Source organism: Frieseomelitta varia, unplaced genomic scaffold, assembly GCF_011392965.1.
Source record: "Frieseomelitta varia isolate USP_RPSP 00005682 unplaced genomic scaffold, Fvar_1.2 scaffold_1004, whole genome shotgun sequence".
NCBI lineage: Eukaryota > Metazoa > Arthropoda > Insecta > Hymenoptera > Apidae > Frieseomelitta > Frieseomelitta varia.
In genome coordinates, this window is record NW_025108645.1 from 104,612 (window position 1) to 128,644 (window position 24,033).

Below are 24,033 nucleotides of genomic sequence, written 5' to 3' on the forward strand. Positions count from 1 at the left end.
TCTTCGTGGATCGCACGAATGGGAAGTACTCGTGGTGGCCTTTAAAACGCGGGATTTCCTACGAACCGACCCGGGGAAATCTCGCGACCGGTGGTCTCGAAACGTGTCTTTCTTCGACGAGGCGATCGTTTGTTTCAGCGGTGTTTTTTATTTTATTTTGCGCGAGTCGAGAGACCCTAGAATCTTTTGTTAACGATCTTCTGTTATCGCGGCAATCGTTTGCTGCAGCGACAGTATTTACGATTGAGAAAACTATTCTTCTTGCTGTAATTTTACCATGGTATCAGAATCAAGTTAAGTCTCCACTGTAATACTTATCGAAACGTGTACAGTCTATCTGCAACTCAAAGACTATGTTTTGCGTCGTCTTGTTCATCTCTCTTTATCCAATAATTGCTAAACGAAAATAAACGATAGGAAATGAACAAAATTGACAGAACGAGAAATACAGGGATATATACTTGGAATAGTGACTATTATAATTTTAATTGAGTTAATTTTATCATGCAGGTAACAATCCTGAAAGGATGTAAAAAAACCACGAAGGATCCGCCTAGAAAATTTGAAAATAAACTGCGGTACTAATCATAATGCAAATGTGATAATTCAGAATTGCGTGTAGAGGAATATGCTTCTTCATATTGCAAATATCGCGTATTTATTATATTCTTTCTTCGTATAATTTTTGATATACATATGTAACGACACAGACAGACGCGTTAGTATATTCAAACACTATTTTGTGCAGTTGTTACGAATATTATCGAATAATATGAATATAAATATATTTATACAGAAATAAATATCACGCACGCAAATATATACCGAACATTCTGAATTATCGACAAACACAAGAAACGGAATGATATATATGTATCTGATAACAAGATTTAATTAACCAACTGTCTGTTTTCATGTAAAAAATGTAATAAATTAACATTAGTAACGATACGAATAAAAATTTAAATATATTCGTACAAAGATCTACACGGATTGAAACATGAATATATTCATTATACGTGTATCTTTAAAACAAGTACAAAACTGTAATACAACACGTAATATAAAATAATATAATGCAGTAGTTCTATAGAATTTGAACTCGCAAATCCATTGTGTCATCTGATCGTCCAAATCATTCTGTTACCTGATCGTCCAAGCTTGTTTTGGAATGAGAAAAATGCACGATCTTGTTAACAATTGTTCGATTTCGAGAGTGAAGGGTCAGAAAGGAGGAGAAAAAAACCTTGTACAAGCTCGTAAAAAATTATGCAAAAGAGTTTGACACCTTCGAACTATGTTCAAGCAGTATTAAAATTGGTTTGCTAATAAAATTCACTTGCCAGTGAGGATGTCAGATCGCTCTTGGTCTTCAGTCGAAAAAGATAACAAAAATCGTTGGCGGAGATTGCTTGAAAGATGGTAAAAGGTAATCGAACAAAATGGACAGTATATCGTCTAATAATAAAGCTTTTCTCACGAAAAAATTTGCAGAAAAACAGTTACTTTTTGACCAACCTAGTAACTATGCAAACAGCGTAATTTGCGACATTTATATATATAAATTGAAACGCTTTGAAGATAACGGCGTGCGTCTGACGTTCGTAGAAAAATTCTTAATCATTTTGTTGCCAGCTCGTGCGAAAATTGCCAAATTCGTAGAGGCGTGCACATCGTTTCGGACATATCGAAAGATTCATTCGAGTTGAAAGAGTAGAAAGACTGAGATCGCCAATTTCTAGCGTCGTAGATCGTTCGCGCCATTCGCGCGAAAATGGCGAACGCCGTCGCGATGCAACGTCTTTGCTCGTCCCTTTTCGTACGATCTTCGACACGAATCGAGACGAAGAGAGACGAGAGAAGAGGAAGGAAATCAAACGGGAGGAAGAAATAGCAAATTCGTAGCAAGTAAGGAAGCGAAGGACGAGAGTGACGATTAGCGAAGGGGGTGGTTGGGGAGGATCGCGGGCCGATTCGGTCAGTAACGTTTCGAGTCGGCCGCGTAAAATTAACGACATTGTTATAATTAATTAGTCGCCGGACGGCGCGTTGTTCGGCGAGCAGAATGGTGCGTAGATAGCGCGAGCTTCGTTAGCGAGATAATTGGTCACAGAGGATGCGTTCGGGATGCGTCGCGGTTCGTAATTCTACGCTCGATGCATGCGCTGCCTGCCCCGCTTCGTCCCGCTTTACACGCTTAGGTATGTAAGCAAGTACGTCCCGCTCACGTAACTATACATGTCTATATATATGTATGTATATAATATTTTTATACATTTACAATAAAAATAGTAATAATAGATAGTAGATAATAATGATAATTTGAAACATTGTAGATTGTATGTTATATATAAGCGTGAAAATATGTATAAAATATTCGAAATATAATACAATATTTATATATATTATATTATATTTTGAAAATTTTATATATTTTCGCGCTTATATATAATACGCACTGTACATTATATATGTATATATAATATTTTTATGCATTTACAATAAAAATAGTAATAATAGATAGTAGAAAATAATGATAATTTGAAACATTGTAGAGTGTATGTTATATATAAGCGTGAAAATACGTATAAAATATTCGAAATATAATACAATATTTATATATATTATATTATATTTTGAAAATTTTATATATTTTCGCGCTTATCTATAATACGCACTGTACATTATATATGTATATAATATTTTTATGCATTTACAATAAAAATAGTAATAATAGATAGTAGTAAATAATGATAATTTGAAACGTTGTAGAGTGTATATTATACATAAGCGTGAAAATATATATAAAATATTCGAAATATAATACAATATTTATATATATTATATTATATTTTGAATATTTTATATATTTTCGCGCTTATATATAATACGCACTGTATTCATACATGTTTCAAGTTACCATTATTTACTACTATTTATTATTTATCACCACTATTTCTATTATAAATGCATAAAAATCTACAGCCTACTAACAAATCTATCTTGAATATTTTACACCTTTCTCATCTCTCTTGACTCTTTCTACATTGTATACGCATTCTGTACATTTTTAATCCACATTATTAAATTAATTAATTTAAATCTATATCATTAAATAATACACAATTAATTCTACATTTAATCTATAATATCTCCCCCCCAAAAAATGCATATTCCAGCACGCGTTTTATACATTTTTATAGAATTTACAAATCTCTCAAAAGTGCAGCCTCTCTACTCGTCGCTCGCAGTTCACAATCGATAACGTGACGATATTTTTTTTTTTTTTTCACAACTCGGCCGAGTATTCACGATATACCGATACAACGTAATAAAATATTTCTTTCGACACGTGTGGCGGGTGGGGGACCCAGTGCTTCTTCGTCGGGCGAGAGTGGAAACGCAGGAGTCGCGCGCGGCGCGGTGTTTCGAGAAGTAAACGCGACGCACGCGCCTCCGAGGGAAATGAGATTAATAAAGATTAGCAAAGTCGGAATAATATAATATGATCTCGTTAGAGCGATTAGCCCGCGAAGCGGGCTGCAGAATGTCTGGCTTCTTGCGCGCGGTACGCCCGGAGTCCGTAAGTCGGTAAGTCTGTAAGTAACCGTAAGACTCGGGACAGAAGAAGGGAGGAACCAGAGACCCCGGAGCGTGAAGCCCCTTGCGGGTGGTGTACACCTCAGACCGCGAGACCGGAATTCAATTTCCTTTTCGTCTTTCATCCCGCGTGCTCCGAAAGCCGTTTCGCCGGGAGGGGCTTGCCTTCCAAATTTCTACTACTCCCCTCGGCCGCCACGGCGAACCGCGAAAAACGAGACGATCGTTCGCCAACCGATCGCCGCCTCTGCCAGGCACTGTTGAGCAACGCAATCCTTCTGTTTCCACGATATACACGGGTTTTAATTCCTCGTCAGTTGCCGGCAAGTATATTCATCGCTTGCTGCGAGATAGTCTGCGTTCGGATGATCATTGATCATATATTGTCAGTAGGGTATATATTAGTCCACCAAGCGTAGTAAAAATCAACATCTTGAAACATCTCTATCATTTTGTGGAAATGTGAAGTCATTTTTGTTAACGAAAGTTGTTCGGTACTGTGGCGTTAATAATTCTTTATTTTTGTAGCTGGATCGAGGTCATCTCTACTTTTTTTTAAAAAGTAAGAGTCATTTTTTTATGCATTAAAGTCTCTATGAAAAAAGTGCTAGCTCGTATATGTCGAGAACCTGTTTAATACGTAATATATATATATATATAAAATATTATATATATATATAATATTATTTATATTATTTATAATAATATATTATGTATTACGTAAATTAACAAAGTATAAAAAAAAAATGAAAAAGGTACTAGCTTGTATATGTCGAGAACCTGTTTAATACGTAGTATATGTACAGTATTATATTATATAATATTATTATTATTAAATAATAATATTATATATATACAATATATATATTATTTAATAACAATAATATTATATAATATAATATTGTATATATATGTATAATATTATTATTTATATTATTTATAATAATATATTATGTATTACATAAATTAACAAAGTATAAAAAAAAAATGAAAAAGGTACTAGCTTGTATATGTCGAGAACCTGTTTAATACGTAGTATATATACAATATTATATTATATAATATTATTATTATTATTATTAAACAATAATATTATATATATAATAATATATTATGTATTACGTGAATTAACAAAGTGTAACACTATATATATTTATCATATATCAAAGGGCCATTGTAAACATTTTAGTCCAGCAAACGAATTCTTAATAAATGACAAAACTTCTGAGAAATTATCACATTAGAATTTCAAAGAAATTAATTTTCTATCTCTGAATCATTTTTTTTTTCTTTTTTATTAATTTCGAATTAATTTCACCTCACTTCTCCTTCACGTTTGCAATTTCCTTAGAATTTGAACAATTGTATTCTGCATGTGTGTGTGTGTGTATTTTGTAACGTTGTAACGTTGTAATAAATCTCGTGGTTAAACTAAAGAGAAAAGAAACGCTTGCGGTTTGTCATTTTGGCGACTTTTATGACAAACTTTGTACAACGTCCGAATTTGGGTCAACAGGTTTGAAGACGAGGAAAACAGCGGGGTTTAAAGTCGACTCGCCAGAGGCGCGCAAACACCCAGCAACGAGCCATTTAGTGTCTCTTTCCTCGGGCTTGTAACGTGACTCGTTTCAACGTTCCGTCCAATTCGCGACAAACACGAGGCTCGTCTTAAACGCTAGTTTACTCGCATGCCGCGAGCAATTACTACAATCGAGACAACAAGCGTTTTTTAAGAAACGCTCGACCCGAGGGAGCCGCTGTAACAGTCGTTTATTCCGCTCCCTTCTTTCCGCTTCTTCAAACGACAAACGTCAACGAATTGCGTATTATAATGTAAATGTTTATTAAAAAAATACATTGACTGACGTCACATCAGAACGAAATGAACATATAGTTCTAAACAGATTTACCATTCTAAAGGAACACGGGACGAACAACACATTTAGAGTGACATTCGCCACAGTATGTAATAAATGAAACAAATTTCTGTTCAATTTTCTTTTTTCGCTCACAGGAATCTCAAAATGCGCAAAACTTGTGCAGGCTAATTATTAGTTCAGAATAAAATTGGTCGTTATTGAAATAAAATTACGCATGGGCTATTAATTTTGTAAATGGTGTAAAAGTCCATTTTTCCGATGCTTTTCCGGCAAGAAAATTTCAATTGATCAAGACGAACGATTATCTTGCGATTTAAATTGCAAATTGCAAGCAAAAGTTTGTATCGAAATATCTGTAAATCTTTCTTCGTTTCTTTAACTTTTCAAATAAAGAACAAACTTACACGTTACATTTCGTCCATCAGAAATTGTATATTATCTCATATTCAGCTAGTTGTTGTTTGAAATAACATGCATGGTCGTTTACTTGAACGTGGAAATGATTTTCTGTCTCATTGAGTAAATTTTTATTCAAACAATTTGCCAAACACTTTCCAACATTGTCAAACGTGTATCGCACAATACGAGTTTCGAACAATGTCACGTCACGATTATAATTTGCACAAATTATTTGTTCATTTGCAGCAAAAAAAATTAAAATTCGCAGCTTGTATAAATAGACAGGCATGGCCGATTGGATTGTTTCAACATTTCAAGCACGCAGTTCTCGAGATAATCAGATAAAAAAAGAATGTTCACATTCCTCCGGATATCGAATGATTGAAAGGCGAAGCGGCACGCTAAAATCGCTCGATTACGTAAAGGAAATGACTGTATCGGACTCGGAGCAAGAAAAATTAACGTTATCATCGTGACGCGTGAAAAAACACGCACGTAATATGTTACCAGCGAGCACGTCCACCATCGTGGTAGAAAATTTATTTATTTTAGCGACGAACGCTTCTGCTAGATAAATCGCTTGTAAATTCGCAACGATCTGTCCTCGATCTTTCTCTGTCGTTCCCTGGCCATCCTCCGTGATCGTACGTTATCGCGCGATTATAAATTATTGCATCATAAAATACGATTCAAACGAACCTCAACAGCTGCAGTTAATGGACATTGATAAAAGGAATGGCTAATATTATAATAATCTGATGACTGAGCACTCTGCAGAGTGACCTCGTTGTTGAAATTTTAGAGCGATTGAAAAGGTTCGTACAGATTCTATAAAGTTACCTATTAAAAAGTGAGCGAGCGAAACTCGAGAAGAAGTAAGAAAGTTGACTAAAAGTGTACTACATATTTTTTTTTATTGAATATACTTTCGTATCGTTTCGTAAAGTGTCAGCTGTAAAGTGTAAAAACGTAGTATAAAAATTCTAAAGGGACGAGGAAAATTGGTAGAGAATTATTCGCCGCGACTGTCGTAGTAGCGTAATGAAAATATCGAGCTCCTAATGGAATTTCACTGGGTGTCCAATTATTTATGCACGTACGTACGGTATTAGTACATGCATAAGTGCATGTTGCAGCGATTCTCGCGTCACCGTCCTTGATACGCTTCTATTTTCAACACGTGAGGCACGCGTATCCTCCGTATTTTCGCTCGAGTCGACGTAGAAAATGAAACCGGGAAAAAAAGAAGAAAAGAAAATAAAGACGAAAACGTAGGTATTTTTTTGTCGGACGGAAAATTTCGAAACAAGAGGGAGGGGGACGTTTGGATGGCTTCGCGAGTGTGTTGTCGAAATCGAGTATTTCATGCGAAACACGGAACTGACGTTGGCCGAGATGAAACTACGCCGAGGTTGGCGAACGTAAAACAGTATCATAATTGTTGGATCGTTCGTTCCTTCTCGTCGAGTATCGAATCGGTACAAATCGCGGTTGTTTTTCGATAGCTCGACAGAATTTACGTACGTTTATTTATTTATTTATTTTAACGCAGTCCATATTTTTTTTTTTTGTTTATTTGATTCGACGTCACAGTTTGAAATTTTAAGGTTCACTCTATTTGAAATACAGGTATAACGGCTCGCATAACGTTCCTTGACACTTTACAGAACTTTTCCATTTCGCGCTTCATTATTTGGAAATCAGCATTTTCGATTTTCACCACTTTTGCATTAAACAATTACATAGATGGTATAAATACATACACTGGGACGGATTGTTTGAAAGAACGAAACGAATCGTTGAAAAAGTTACATGGATGACTCGGAAGAAGTTTGAATTTATGCAAAGGCGATTAATGCAGCTTGAATTGGACGCGAAAGTGCGCGATGCGTTTTTATGCAGAGAAGGGGATGAAGTTTCGCGACGGAGCTGACAATTTGAAAGGAGATAATATTTCAGGACAATTTGAATAATTGTTAAGAACCTTGAAGGCAAATAGAACACATCGAACGTCATATATCTTTCTTCGAAGAGCGTGAGATTTTCAACAAGACGCTTGAATTTATAAGAGACTCTAAAGTGAAAAATTACACACTAAAGTATAGTGCTTTGTAAAATATTTAATACGTAAAGTAATTTTCAATCGACGTTAAAAAATATAAATTTGCATAAAGTCCCTTCTATTTACTAGTAATTAATGAACAGTGACTTACGTTATCGAAAAAAAAAAAAAAAAAAAAAGGGAAAAGAGAAAATGAAATTGATAGTTACAGAGTCAGAACAGTCGCGATTTCAGAAGAAATTTCCTCTTAAGTAGATAAAATAGGTAAAAATATTTTATTTTCATTGAAACGAAGTAATTAATTACGTTTAAAAACGAGATTTATTATTAGAATATTCGTATTTCTTTCTTAGAGAAATATAAGATAGGTAAAAATATTTTATTTGCGGTATTGATGTTTTCAAGTATCGAATCGAAGCAATTAATCATATTTGAAAATGCAATTTATAATTACCATAGTTTTTGTAATTGAGAAGGGTTTTTTTCTTCGAAAAATGTACGAAAGTATTTGGTTCATCTATAAAGGAAAGAGTAATGTAATGAATAATTAAATATTAAAAAAAAAAAAAAGTTTAAAACTGGATGTCTGCGCTTATGAAAAGATCTCGTTAATCGAATCTAAGATTATTCATGAAAAACTCGACTCGAAAGATCAGTGTATTAAACGAGCGATTAGCAGAATAACGCACGAGTCTCTCGAATCCACGGCTCATGAAAATTTATTTAATCTAAAATTACGACAGTGTTGTGCGTAGTATATTTCCTGCACATAGTACTTATAATACACGGTGTAAAATTATATACATAAAGATGCAACAGTATGAGCATAAATATAATATTAAAACGTAATAAGTGTATCGAATAATGCAATAACAAAATTTTTGTATGTGTAATATATATATATAATAAAATTTCACTATTTTATATTTTTTAACTGTTTCCCTGAGTAAAAATTTGCCTCATCCACTAGGTCTCATAATGAGTGCTATATTTTGGATGTTTTACAGAATTTTGTATATATTCTGTGCACTTCATATGAAACAAATCTAATTCTGTTTTACAGATGAATATACTACAGTAAGAATTATTATATAATTACTAATACTGTAATATAATACTATTATTAATATAATTATTATTAATATAATACTAACAATTACTGTACAATTATACAGTACTACTATGCAATATAATAATTCTAATTATTATAACGGTAATACGAAAAAAAACCCAATTCTCTTTTTGCAGTAATAATTACTAATATATTATTATTATTAATACGTATAATAATTATACAACATTATATACCATAATTACAAATTATAAGTACCAAGAATTATTATATGCGTTGTTTCTATTAATTCTAAGGGAGAACCCATCTCGAAATGGTTCAGAGAGGCGTTCATCAACCCTCTGAAGGGTGGTTGAAATCGAACTTCGATTCACGATCTGGCGAGCCGATTCACGAGCGCACATAAGTTTTACAAGCGTTGGTCACAGCGATGTCCGGGGATAAATCGACGCGACGGACACAAGGGTGTGTAATGGTTGGTGGCCAGATGAAGCGATCGCGGAAGAATGGGCGAGAAAAGAGAGCAGCGCGCGCGGCGATCGTAGAAGTAACCGTGAGGTCGAACCGCGAACGACTATTGCGCAATAACCAAAGACGAAGAACCTTGTTCCAGACGCGGTACCGCGAATGGGAGGTTCCCGAGCCGCTGTAATCGGCAGATTAATGTCCGTTTCTCCAACTTAATCTCGGCCAAAACCGCCGGCGAACGGGTCCGTCCGAAGGCAGCGGATCGTGCGAAACGTTCGAACCTTGTCCATTCTCGAAATCGCCACAGAATTCCTTCTCACTGCCTTGGGGATCGATTTACGGCGCGGCACTGAGACGAGGAGGCGAGTTTCTGTCGACCGAGGTGGATCGCGAACATCTCGGTAAATGAGCGGCCGCGACTCGATCGTTTCCGGTTCGATCCGCAGAGGAAAAATTTCGAACAGGAGTGAATATTATCGCTGCCATTACGTGGAAAATTTTTATTTCTATTTTATTAAAAAATTTCGTTTTAACTTTTTGCTTTACTAAATTTTATAGGAATATAGCACTGTATTTTACATTATGTATTACACATTCGTTTTATAGTCCATTGGTCACTTAAGCGTAAAGAGGGAGCTGTGTGCCACGAAGTGATGAAAAATAAGATTTTCACTAATTCTAGCATTTTTTTTTTTTTTTTTTTTTGTGTCTAATTCATTTGTAAATACGTTAATCAAAATATCAATCACGTCATCGAGACTATTTTTACTTATGTAATAAAAAGAGGGTTTGCTTCCTCAAATAAGGGTTTATTTTTCAAATGAATAAATGAACATGTTTGTGATTCAATTGTATCACGAACATATAATTATATATAATAGAATAATTTAAATACATATATATAGTGTGTATTTCGTTTGTATATAATTTATGTGTATTTACATATATATATTTAATATTTTATATATTCTAACAGCAATGACAGATTTAATATTTTCCAAAAATATACATATACATTATTATCTTTCTAAATTTATTTCTATAATTCACTTTGGACTCACTATGCTAATCTATCATCATTAATATTTTAATATATTAAAATATTTTAGTATAATATATTATAATATATTAAAATATTTTAATATATTTTATATTTAATATTTTATATATTCTAACAACAATGACAGATTTAATATTTTTCACTAAAACGAATATACATATACATTATTATTTTTCTAAATTTATTTCTATAATTCACCTTGGACTCACCATCCTGATCTATCATCCAAGACAAATCTCTAATCTTTATTAATAATAACTTTGTAACTATCGAATTTCAAGGCTACATTTATAATCATATTCTAAACCTAGCAAAGTTTCGTTTCATCAGAGCGAAACACCTCCTAGGGTATTCATAAGTATAGTTTTCTATCCTCGTAAGAAAACAAAAAAAAAAACGTCAAAATCAGATTTTACGCGGCCCCTTAGAACCGATCAATTTATAACGAATAACATGATTTCAGGCAAAATCGCCACTTTGTGCCAGCGACGTGACGAACTCGAATTTTTCTTCTTCCTCGGTCTCGCGCTCCGATTAACATCAGCATCAAGGAACGATCGAACGAGGATCTAACGGCGACGTGATTGGTCGGGACGATCGACGACGCTCTTTATTGAAATTCATAGAAACATCGACCGATACGCCGCGACGCATACGCCTTCCGCATTGGACGTTCATTGGCGTAATCGCGGTGATTGTCGGCGATCGCTTTATTACGACGAATTGATTTTGATGTCAACCGATGTCAAACGGTCGCGAATTATCGTCAATTTGTCGCGTCTGTCTTTGAGCGATCGATCGAGACGATCGCGGCCGCGTTATCGATGGGCTGGCGATCATCCGAGGACCGACGACGATTCTCGAGATTCGTTGCCCTTTTTTTTTGAGGATCAAGCCGATCGTCCGATTTCCGAAATCATTCAAAATCTCTCGTCTAGAGACTATTCCTCTTTTACTATTTGCTTTGCTATTTATTTAATTATTTATTTATCTGGCGAGAAAAGAAAGAGTACTTTAAAAAAAAAAGTAACACAAACAATAAATACAGGTACGATATTATGTCATATTTGAAAGAGGGCGTATTTTATGTTTAATCAGAGACTGAGATCAATCTATGATATATTTATCAATTTTCGATTTAAAAAAATTGAAATTTCAAATTCCCATTGGAATTCATGCTCTCATTCAAGTCAGAACAATAGTTTATGACGCGACACTGTAAGACAAGAGCCTAGTAGAATAGGTGATTTTATAATCCAACAGTAAAATTGGAGATTTAGAAGATATAATGTGTTGAACAAATGTAGTTGGGTTCTCTTGAAACTCGAGAAAGCTTCGAATTTCGAGAATTCGAATAAATCTTGTTTTCACGAAGTTATTTATCTCATATGAATACAGCACGGATAATCAGCAAGCAAGTTCTAAGAAAAATATTTAAAGATAACGTTTGTAATTGGCAGACTGCGGATGTTTATGCAAACTCGTATCGTTATGAACGTGATTAAAAAAAAAAAAGAAGAAAGCAAGCTAAATAAAAATTTGTGTATTAATTAAACATGTAATATTATTTTGTATTGCTCCGCGTTATTACGGAAATACTCGACATGTTCACTCTGTGCATTTCATTTGTCACGCATCTTAAAATGGCACTCATTTAGTTCGTGAGTAGTATAAATCCATTTCTTTTTTTTTTTTTTTTTTTTTTTTTTTTTTTTTTGAGAAAATGGGAATTTTACAACGTATACTGCAATTTGAATTTTCATTGATGAATACATAATTTGTAATTTAAATCTTAAGATATCCGTTTATTTTAATCAGTTGAAATTTCGTTGCTAAATGGAATTACATAATCGATACGAAACGCAAACACTTCGATTTCTCGAGAAAACTAAATGATCCAGATCAAACGAGTTTTTAAAAACAGAAGACGCGAGTCGCGTTTAATTCGCGTTTTGTTCGATCTCCCTAAAAATCGAAACTTTCCATTCAGTTGTAAGACACTGTGAATATCACCTAATTTTTTAATCTACGATGATTCATTTTTTAAGCTCAACTTAAAACACTCCACTGTTTATCGGCGGGAAGTCACAAAAATTGCAAATAACACGCATTACAAATTCATCAACACGTATTCCAAATTTTTCACTTTACTTCGCTTTGTCTGCCATGTTTTATTTGGAAAGAAAGAGAAAAAAGAAAAGATTCACGAATTCACGCTAACTACAAGGGTAAAACGAAATTTCTAACGGTGCCCGGCGGTGATTACGATTGCTGCGCAATTCACGATCTTCGCTCGTAGCGGTGCGAGATATCTGCGCTGAACAGCATCCAGCGCGAGGCAAGAAGTCCTCTTCCGACCTTGCGGTCATCGAAGCGAACGCGCGCGTCGATCGTTCCGTTCGAGAAATTTCACCGAGTTGTCATCGAGCGGAACGATCGGCAAAAGCTGTAATTAAAACAGTGGTTGGCTCGTTACCGAGGTGTACCGGAGGTGAGTTACGAGTTTCAGAGGCCTGCGGCAAGGCCACGGTTGTGTTCGCGTTCACCAGCAGCCTTCCCAGACGAATCGAGCGAATCGAGACTGATCCTGCTTCCGCTACTCCCCACTCGAACGCGTATTCTTCTCGCGCGAATATTAATTAATATTTGAAAGAGTGAACGTTGCTCTTAATTTACATAGTAGCTTCATAAATTTCTCGCTAAAGCGCGCTCCTTCCTTCCTATCACAATCTGCACGATCCTACGTTTCTTTTATTCAACGCTCGAAGCAAGTTCACGGTAGGTCTTGTCACATCGACATCTACGATTTGTATTTTAGAGGTGCGTTTCAATCTCTCGCGCTGGTAACTGGTTCGCGGACCATAACGAGTGACCGATACCGTGTACAATAATTTGTCTTCTTTTTGAATTCATCGATATATCACTGGATAGAAGTGAGTAAAAAGTAATAAATTTATTATCTGTTTTGCCTGGGTTATTATTTCAATATACTTAAAACTGAGAAAATACTGAAATTTTCGTAGATTCAGATTTTGTGCGTTTGTTTGATCAGAGTTTAACCTCTTGCGCTGATAACTGGTTCGCGGACCATAACGAGTGACCGAACCGTATATACAATAATTCGTCTTCTTTTTCAATTTATCGGTATATCACTGGATAGAAGTGACTAAAAAGTAATAAATTTATTATCTGTTTTGCCTGGGTTATTATTTCAATATACTTAAAACTGAGAAAATACTGAAGTTTTCGTAGATTCAGATTTTGTGCGTTTGTTTGATCAGAGTTTAATCTCTTGCGCTGGTAACTGGTTCGCGGACCATAACGAGTGACCGAACTGTATATACAATAATTCGTCTTCTTTTTCAATTCATCGGTATATCACTGAATAAAAATTATTGAAGAAGTAATAAATTTATTATTTGTTTTGCCTGGGTTATTATTTCAATATACTTAAAACTGAGAAAATATTACAATTTTGGGCGAAATTCTCTTTTGTGCGTGGCACGTCATTCCAGCGCAAGAGGTTGATGGTCCTGATGATAAACGTCGTGTCCTTTTGAATCTACAATCATACACATTTTCTTTTTTTTCTTTTTCTTTATATCAATGCATTACGCTCTCTATGAATTCTTCTATATCAATTCGTATCGTTTTCAGGTCATATTCAACGTAATGAGAAAACGAAGAGTCCGACGACAACGAGTCTGAATCCTTCGAAAGGCTATCGGACCAAGTGAGACCGTCCGACGCGCGGAGGCGAAGGCGAACGATTTTCAAAAAACGGAAGTGAGCAAGGAGGATGGGAGGTTAGCCTTCGAGATCGACGCCAAGGGAAAATCAGTAGGGTAGCAGGGTAATTAAGATTACCCGTGAATCGAAATTATCGCCGAATTAACCGCGTTATCGCTAACAGCGGCGCAACCTCCACGTAGCCGCGGAGCTGCCTCACCACCCAACAATGGTAAATATCGTTAGCGCGGCTGTAATTGGAACACCAGGGAGAGGACTCCGAGGGCCGAGCCGGTTGTAACTCGAGCGTTCAATTAACAGACGGATTCTTAACCCGGCTCGAATCTTCGCGCAGCCGTGGCCGGCACAAATTGTTGGAAATTAACGAGCGCGGCGGTGGAAAAGGGGTAGGGGGAGGGAACAGGCGACCAGATGCGAGACAGCCAACGTCCCTCTTCATCGAGCATTATTTTTAGCGGCGATTTTAAACGCTAACGTCATCGGTCCTCCTTTCCTCGCGGCGAACGTTTTCACCCCGTTGCCCATCGTTGTCGATCCAGTGTGGCGGTCAATTAACCAGCCCGAGAGGACTCGCCGAGTGTTGGAGTGGAGTTCTGACTCCAATCCTCCGACGCGGAGTATCTCGCGTTCGATTTCGACACCGAGACGCGTGATAATCGAGAACGTTCCCGTTAGCTTGTCGTTAACAAGTGTGGCGAGCGTGCGATATTCCGGAAGGCGAGAGAGAGAGAGAGAGAGAGAGAGAGAGAATAGAACGCCTGTTATTATAATTCGTTCATCGGTATCGTCTTCATTGGATGTCGGTGGACTTTGTCGTTGATATCACTGGATATTTGCTTCGAGTCGAATTTTTGGGGAATTTTAATCGGGATTTAATTGTCTGGCGAGCAGAGAAAGTAGAATAAAAGGAAAGTTAAGGGTTAAAGGTTGAATTAAATTTGTATTTAAATTTAATTAAATTTTATAAAATTTATATGAAATTTTATAAAATTTACACGAAATTTAAATTAAATTTATATTAAAATTGTTTAGTAATTTAACGTAAATTACTGCTATTGTCTTGTACTGTATGTGTTGTATGTACTATGTTGTACATTTATCCAAAATATTAATGTTAGAATTCAAGATTACACAGTGTCCCAATAATTTTGTGACTGACTGTATATTGTATCATACGTACTATGTTCTTAGAATATACATACTATCATTAAGTCTCTTTATTTCTTTATAGCTTGTTTCTGTAGTCTACATTCTTGCCAAGTATTCATTTTATTAATCGTGATCGCGTTTAAACGATTAATGTGATCTTAAATAAAGTGAATAATAATAACAACACTACATTTTGCAATCTACGAATACTATTTCAGATTTAACCTCACACTGTTACGATATTCCAAAAAGTGAGAAGGTATGAAAAATTAGAGTTTTACTGGCAGTTCGTTTGCTTCTTTAATCCCTAACTAGGTATCAAGTTAATTTTACTACCACGGAGAATGTGAAATACAAAGTGAAATAAAATATAAGACTCAAAATTTTGGTAATCTAACGTAAATAGTCATTTGTAACTCTGGTAATTGCAACTAATAAACTATTGTAGGTGAAAAAGCACGTAGAATTGGCGTGTTGTTCCTTCATTCTTAACTGGTGTCAGTGGATATGGAAGTTAAAAGTTTCAGAATTTTTTTCTCTAAAGTTCAACTTTAGTATCAATTTCGAGTGACAGGGAATGTGAAAGTAGGACTGTAACTTATACTATAATTGTCTGTGAGAGTCTTAGCGAACTATACGATACCCGTGGAAGAAGAAAATCTGCGTTTCATTTTATCCTTCTTTAACGCTTAGGCGTCATCGAACATTGAGCACAATTGCAATTTAAAACTAGATTACCTACTTACTTTCGAAAACTTCCAATCGAATTTCATTTCGAGAAACACAGAGAACTCACGGCCTCGTCCCAAGTTCGTTCGCTCTTTCAACTTTCAACAAGTAATATCAGATCGATTACAACGTTGAATTTAAGACTTTTAATAGGACTGAATTTTCGCATTAATTTCATCACGGACGTTTCAACAAAATTTCGATAATTTACAATTTGTAGCCTAACCTACTGTAATAAATGAACTTGTAACCCGAACCATATTAATGCTTTCAGCATTCTGAAGAAAGATAATTTACAAAACATTCATAACCGATCGCGCCCGATGTTGTTCAAGTTCTATTCAATTTTAACTCGATGCATCTTACATGTTTCGTCTTTCACGGATCTTTCCCCTTTAACTAGAATTAAATTAGACAAAATCGTTATCACCCGCGATATTGTTCAAGAGAGAACGTTCTCCAGTTATTCGATCATTCGACCGATGACTTTGAATTTTACAACGGAATACATTCTTTTTACAGGAAAACTTTCAGCGTCGACGACACTTGAAAGAAGAAGAAAAAGAAAAACCAAGAAGAAAAGAGGAAAAAGAAAACAGTACCGGGAAATCGGCGAGAATCGAGCGACGTCGCGTGACTCGTAGTTTCGTACTCGTCGCACGCGAACCACGCGACCGACTCGCGATCGGCTTCGATCATTCTCTTCTCTCTACGTCGATCCGCCGTACCGAGGTACGCGGAAACGATCCGATCGAAGATTTCCAAATTGGTTCCCGGCGATTCCCGGAATCGACGATTCCCTCCCAGCGTGAAACACCTCGCGAATAAATGTCTCTGCCGATTTACGACGCGAAAACTGCGATATTTCGTCGGCGGGCGAACGCGAAGTACGCGGCCGCCCTGCTCGCGAACTTTTGCGTGCTATTTTCTGGGAGCGAGAGAGAGAGAGAGAAAGAGAGACAAGAGCGATGTCCACTTGCGAATTTTAAACGAGAGTTTGGTAATCCATCGTACCGAGGATGCTATGTAACGGTGAAAAAAGAAAAAAAAGATATATGACGTGGCACTTATATTCGTAAATTCAGCGAAGAAACGACGGAGTTCGCGGAAGAACCGGCGAACCTTCCGTTTCCGTGTCCACATCGTCCCGAGGATTTACAAGACCGCGTAGGCATCGTCGTCGATCACGCTCGCCCGGTTAGCGACTCGGCATGCAAACGTGGAACTTCCTATAAGCGTCAGACGCACGCACCTTGACGTATGTACACGTACGCGTCGGTGATTTCGTCGACTGGATGAACCGTGTCTTTGCTTTTCCCTGCGCGACTTTTCAGAATGCTTTTCACTGCGACACGACTTTCGTTTCTGTGTCTGTTCTCGGTAGTAGAAAACCTCGTGCTGGTCGAAAAGTAAGAGTAAATTTGAATAACAGCCGAAATCGAGCTTCTTTTCCCCGAAGAAACAATTATTAGGAGAATTAGCGGATTTAAACTTCTGCAAGTTCGTATAATCGAAGTTTTTTATTGTGCAAATGTCTCATTTGGACAATATTTCAGTCAGTTCTCGATTAACTGTCAACCTTTGACAGATTGAACCCACTTACTTGAGAAATACTATCATATGAACAAACAAATCATTGACAGTGGGGAGAATTTTCGTGGACTCCTGTGAGATTTGACATCGCATCAACTCCAATTATTATTTGTTCTTCGACAAGTTCACGTAAACGAAGTTTTACTACACGGTGGATTCTTTACGAGCTCTTCGGTTGAATCAAGTTTCAGTCAGCACTCGATTACATGAATCATTGTTCGATGAAACCCATTGTTTATTTGAAATCAAAGTCCTGTTACGTGAACGAAAAATCACTGACAGAAAGAATTCGTGCACTCTCATCACTCGAATCGTGCGTACTCTGATTATTATTTGTTCTTGGGCAAGTTCACGTAAACGAAGTTTATACCGTAGCGGATTATAATAAAATACTACTGTTGAGATTTCTGAGTGAAGACGACAGTGAAACGACAGCGATGACAAGGTGATGACACCGGCGTGCTACGATGTCTCTCGGATCCCGGATCGTGAATAGTAAATCTCGAATTTCAACTGTAAATCTCGTTTAGTGGACCTTGATCTCTGAACTCCTGGATCACGTTTCCTCTAACTCAGTTCCCGGATTACTCCTCTTGACACAAGTTGCAATCGTTGGCATCGTCTAGACGATGCTAGAAATCAAATGTCGATCAAAGAATCGACGACCTTTCCTTCAGAATAAACGACAATCAGAATAATGATAATTCTGCTAAAACGCGATGAACGTTAGGGCTTTCTGTCAGCGTGAAAAAACGAGGGAGTGGTTGCTCACAAATATCTAAAAATAAATCAATAATTATCTTGACGAGAAGAAATCCTAGTATCTTTTACCTAGATGATTCTACGAGTAGAAATTATGCACTCACGTCGCAGAGTATCACATCGCGGTGATGTTAACATGTTCGAGTGACGTTAACAACTATATCACAAGTGTTCGTTCTTCAACTCGTTTCACTTAAATACTGAATACTGGATTAACAATATGTCTTTTGGGCCGGTGAATCTTCGAACGTCGCAGACGCAGGATCTTTAGTGTAACAAAGATTTTTCACGAAAACAGAAGAAAATCAGTGCATCTAAATATATCCGATGTGTGTACAAGTGTTTGACATACATCAGAAATCCCACCTTGATCTCTCTTAACGACGGAAACTCTGCAAGACGAGAATATTTAATATATTAGAATCGATAGAATTATGAGTTTCTTCCTTTCTAATAAGTGTCCCATTTACGCGTTACATTTGCGAAATAAATATAAAATTATTTGCGTGACAAATGTCCACTTTCCAGAACTTTAATTCGATTTATTATTGCATTAATAGAACTATTATCGATTAAACGTGAGTCTAGTCATCTCGAAAATCTCACTTTTATTAAACAATTCTCTCTTTTAACGTTAATACAACGAAACTACATACTATGGACATTTACTTTGGAACTTTAAAAGGAGGTACTTTAATTTAAAACGAACTTCACTTTTCGACACGTTGATGTTTCTCTCGTTGATGATACTGATAAAATACGGGAATGAGGGAAGACGATGTACCATAACATAAAGAAATGACAGTACACTTATTACAGAGTCGCAACGGACGAAACGAAAAAAAAAAAAAAAAAATCGAGTGAACTTGATCGACTTGCGTGTACGAACGATTACACGTATGTACGTGGCATAACCACTTTCATTTGCCCCAAGGCTAGTTCGATCGAGTTACTTATCCAACACACGCATCGAGCATAACCGTTTCCCAGGCCCTGAAGGTTTCTCCCTGACGAACAAAAGAACAAAGAACCGTGATGACCGTCCGTCGATCCTAAAACCTAACGGGGCATCAAAGTTTTGGTAACCTGCGAAAGGGTGACACGGTCGCGCCCTTAAATTCCTCGTCACCGGGTGTCACGCACTTGCTCGTCGAGAGCGCGCCGGGAGCGAGAGGATTTTCGACTCGGAGAAAGAGCCCGAGAGATGGATCGGGACTGGAACGCGTTAAATCACTCGCACGAGCAGAAATTACCCCGCACGATCGGATATCGACGAGGCGTAATTCGGGATAATAGGCAGGAACAGGGGCGAAAACGAGGGAGATGCGACACGATTCGACGAGAGAGGAGCTAGGCCCGTGGGAGGATGCGTAACTTCTCATTTCCGAGAGACGGCGCCCATACATTTCGATTAACCCTCGGCCGGTGGTACACCGATCGCGATATTTTTCTTCGTCGTCGTGGTTTTCCTCGACGTGAGAGAAGAAAAACAAAAAAAAACAAAAAAAAAACTCAACGCGAAAGATCGAGTCGTGAACGAATACACATGCGGCAACCTAACTACTCTTGCCAAGTCGCGAGCTATCGTCGATCCTTCCCCGTTCCCTCTCCGTCACACTCGCTTGCGAGCCCGCCGCTCGGTTCCTCCTGCCGCGTTTCCTCCAGCCCTATTACATCGTTATTAGGCTCGTAACATACGCGCGAGCGGGTCCCGAGGAACACCCTACCGAGTTATTAATGGGCGAGTCTTTGTTTTTCCCCGGTAGTAGCGATGGTTGGAGCGCGAAGAGGAGGCAGGGTGTGGTGGCTAGCAAGGGTCACTTACCTTCGCAGGTGAACTGGCCGTAGTGTTTGCCGCTGCTCTTGTCCCCGCAGACGACGCACTCGATGTTGGGCGATTTGTCAGTTTGCGAGCTACCGGATTGCGAGCTGTTTGCTTGACTTCCGGGGGTGGTGCTGGGCGGCAGGGGGTCTCTGGGCGTGAGAACAGCACCAGCGGCTGGCACGAGGCAGGTGATGTCCTCCGGCGTTGCGGATGGTGTCAGGTGAGTCGGCGGCATCGGGGGCGGTGGGGCGATCTGTATAGGGCCCGGACCAGCGGCGGACGCTGCTGCAGCCGCTGCACCGGCTGCAGCGGCGGCAGCAGCAGCGGCTGCACCGGTTGCGGCCAAGCTGGCCCCGGGGTCTCGCGAAGACCACGAGGGCGGCGCGGCTACCAACGCCATAGAGGCGGTGGTGCCGCGCGCCGGGAACCCCACCTCCAACGTGGTGGTGAACTCGGGGTGGTGGTGTCCAGCTGACACCCGGCCAGGAAACAACGTCGCTGTTGCGGCCGGGTAAACCACCCCGGCAGTCGCCAGGGCGTCAGCGCCTCCTGTCCCACCTCGAACCACCCTGCCGGTTTCCTCTTCTTGACTGCAACCACCACCGACCACCCCTCGTCCTTCGTCCCTGCTCCTTCTCGATTCTTGCTCTTCGATTCTCGTCGTTCGCTTCTCGTCGTCGTTACCTCGATCGTCAATAACCACCCACCACCACTCTACGTCGTTTTCACCTCTCGTACGTCGTTCTTTTCACGCACTCGTTCTTCTCACGATGACTCCTCCTTGTTCCCTATGCACTATGCTCTCCGAGATTTCTTCCGAGATTTTAGAGTAGAGTAACGCGACGTTCCCTTTCGTTTTCGGTCTTTTCGTTTCGATCGTCCGTTTCGCGCCGCCGCCACCACCACCACCTCGACAACGACGACGTGCCGCGGCCCAATTCACGATCAACGCACTTTTTTTTTTTCCTCACTCACACGCGCACTAGACAGAGTTTGCTGGACGACCTCGGTATCTCGATCCCGAGCGCGGCATCCTCGCGATGGGTTGGTTAGCTTGGCGACGATTCGTTGGTCCTTGGGTTGGTCGACAACCACCACTGGCCGACGTACACCGACCACCCGGTTGGGCCCGATCGATCGCCTATTACTCGCGTTCCACACGCGTTCGATTCCCACGTTCGATTCGCGTGTCACAGGTTGCGAAGATGATCCACCGATCGGTGAAAACTCGCGACGACCACCTCGTCGACGCTCGGTCGATCGAGCACGCGCGCACACGCGCGCGTACACTTCGCGACACACACACACACACTCTCTTTCTCTCTCTCTCTCTCTCTCTCTTTTTCTCGCGCGCGCGCGACGTCCTCGTCAGGAAGAGACGTACCACGAAGAGACAGGTTAGACGAGAGAAAACACGCAGAGCTTCGACAACACCACCGAGCACTGACTCCTCCGTTTCGGGTGAGGCGCAGGTCGCGCGTCTCGTGATCAGGATCGGGGATCGGGATCGAGATCGAGATCGCGATCGCGCGCACGCGGTAGATCAGCCGCGTATCCCCGCGTCGTTGGTATCCGTCGCGATATCGTGGTATATCGACGCTGGGTGGATGCGCGTTGGCACGAGCCACCGAGTCACAGGGCGGAGAGGGTGTGTGCTTCACGCACAAAACAGAGTGGGAGTTGGACGAGCGGTAGAGGTGGTAGTAGCACGCGGAGAGAACGGCGGAAGAGAGGCCAAAGGATCGCGGTATCGAGCACCGAGGAACGACGAAGATCGCGAACCGTGGTGGGAGAATGAGGCGAAAAAGGAGGAGGCGAAGGTGGAGGTGGAGGTGGAGGTGGAGGACCGGGCAGAAGGAGCGAGAAACACGACGGTGGCCACGATTGAGGGCAGCCACGAGGTATCGAGAGAGAGTGCACACTGCGTGTGTGTGTGTGTGTGTGTATGTGTGTATGCTCAGGAGGAGAGGGTGGAGGAGAAGAGTTACAGAGAGAGAGAGTGAGAAGAAAGAGCGGGAGAGAAAGAGAGAGAGAAGGAAGTGAAGAGAGAAAAAGAGAAGGAACCCGCGCGCGCGCGCGCGCAACCCAGTCGATAAGCTGCGCGTGTGCCCCCTGTGTAGGTTGACGAGTGCGCTCGTGCCGGCACAAGCTGGAGGAGGAGAAGAGAGGTGATACTCGACTACCGCCTCGATACGACTATTCTTGGGGCCGACCAGAGACCGACTGCCGACTAAGACGACCCCTGACACCGACCTGTTCCCCACCAGCGCGAACTCTCTCGCGGGTTTCTCGCGGGTTTTCGCCAGTTGCCATGACTACCGAAGGTGGGGTCGAGTCCCGGGCGCGCCCCGATGCGCCTCTCATTGGCTACGAACCTGCCCTACCCTCGCGCCCTCCGACCGCTCTCTTTCCCTCTTCACCCTGCCTGCCTGATCGTCCTTTCGCGTACGCTTCGCCGCCGAAGAGGCTACACAATCTTCTCTTCTTCTCGTCTCTCCTCTCCTCACTCCACACTCCACTCTACTGTCACTCTTGCTCACTCGCTCTCTCGTCTCGCGTTTCTTTCTTCTTCTTCTTCTTCTTCCCTTTCACCGGCCGCAACTGAAAACCTCGCGTCTTTCTCTCTCTCTCTCTCTCTCTCTCACTCATTCTTTCCTCTCGCTGTTCACCGGTCATCGTGGCGCGCGGTCCCGCGACTCTCGTTCCCTCCGACTCTTTTCTCTCCAACAGCCGGTATACCACCACCGAAATCCACCGATCTCTTCCCTGTCTAAGCGCATTCGCTTTCCACGCTCGCCGATTTTCTTCTCCGTCTTCGTTTTCCCTTGCTCGTGACTCGTGACCAAGATCTTCGACATGTCCCTTCGATGTCGATCGTAAAGAAAGACACGCGAGATCAGTCAAAAGACAGACAGTGTTCGGACGAATGTTCGAATTCACCGAGTCCTTGCTTATCAAGAATTTGCTCGTTTATCGATACTCTTTCATCAACGAGACCCCCCCCCCTTTTTTTTTTTTTCGTGTAACGATCTTCGAAAGGAAGTCTTCTTCTTCTTCCAACCTTCACGATCGAATTGTCCCACAACAAAATCGGCTACGAACCGGTCAGCAAGCGAAGAAAACGCAGTGAAACGCAGAGGCGATCAGAGCATTCGACACAACGTCAAGACGATAAGCGTTTCACGGATATCCTTCGGTTTCCCTGGATACACTTCTTTCACGAGCGAGCATTCTGGAAATAGAGAACACGTCGACGACGACGACGAGGACGACGAGGGATGAGAGGTCACGGGACGAGAGGGCGGCGACCAATGGGGACGAGGAGTCAAGTGGGGCGCGAAAAATGGGCCGGCCCGTTTCAATCCACCCCCGAGGCTAAGGGTGAGGGTAAGGGCGCCAGGAGGGAGTAGGGTTGGAGCGACAGACTCGAAGACGACGACGCAGGGTCAGTCGGGTCGCGGACCTGCACCTTTCCGCTCTCTCTCTCGCGTATCTGTCTCCTCCGCGTTTCCGCCTTTTGCCATTCTTCCGCTTTTTGCCCTCTGCTACCCCCTGCCTGGCCTTTCGCCTGCTGCCCTCCTCCTCCTCCTTCTCTCGCGCGTCGTCGCTTTTCGCGCAACATGCCACCATTGCTTCTTCTTCCTCCTTCTTTTCCCTTTTTCTTTTCTTTCTTTTTTTTTTTTT

General features: G+C 40.2%; 1 protein-coding gene across 2 annotated transcripts in view; it reads right to left on the bottom strand.

The window, feature by feature from the left end:
- LOC122529298 (steroid receptor seven-up, isoforms B/C-like) overlaps nt 1–22,285 on the bottom strand; it is a 75,865-nt gene extending 53,580 nt beyond the window's left edge. For both annotated transcript variants that reach the window (XM_043655411.1, XM_043655326.1), the window contains exon 1: nt 20,350–22,285. In XM_043655411.1, coding sequence (XP_043511346.1) covers nt 20,350–20,749 — 400 coding nt within the window. In that variant the 5' untranslated portion in view covers nt 20,750–22,285. The remainder of the gene's footprint in view (nt 1–20,349) is intronic.
- Between the last annotated feature and the right edge of the window lie 1,748 nt (nt 22,286–24,033).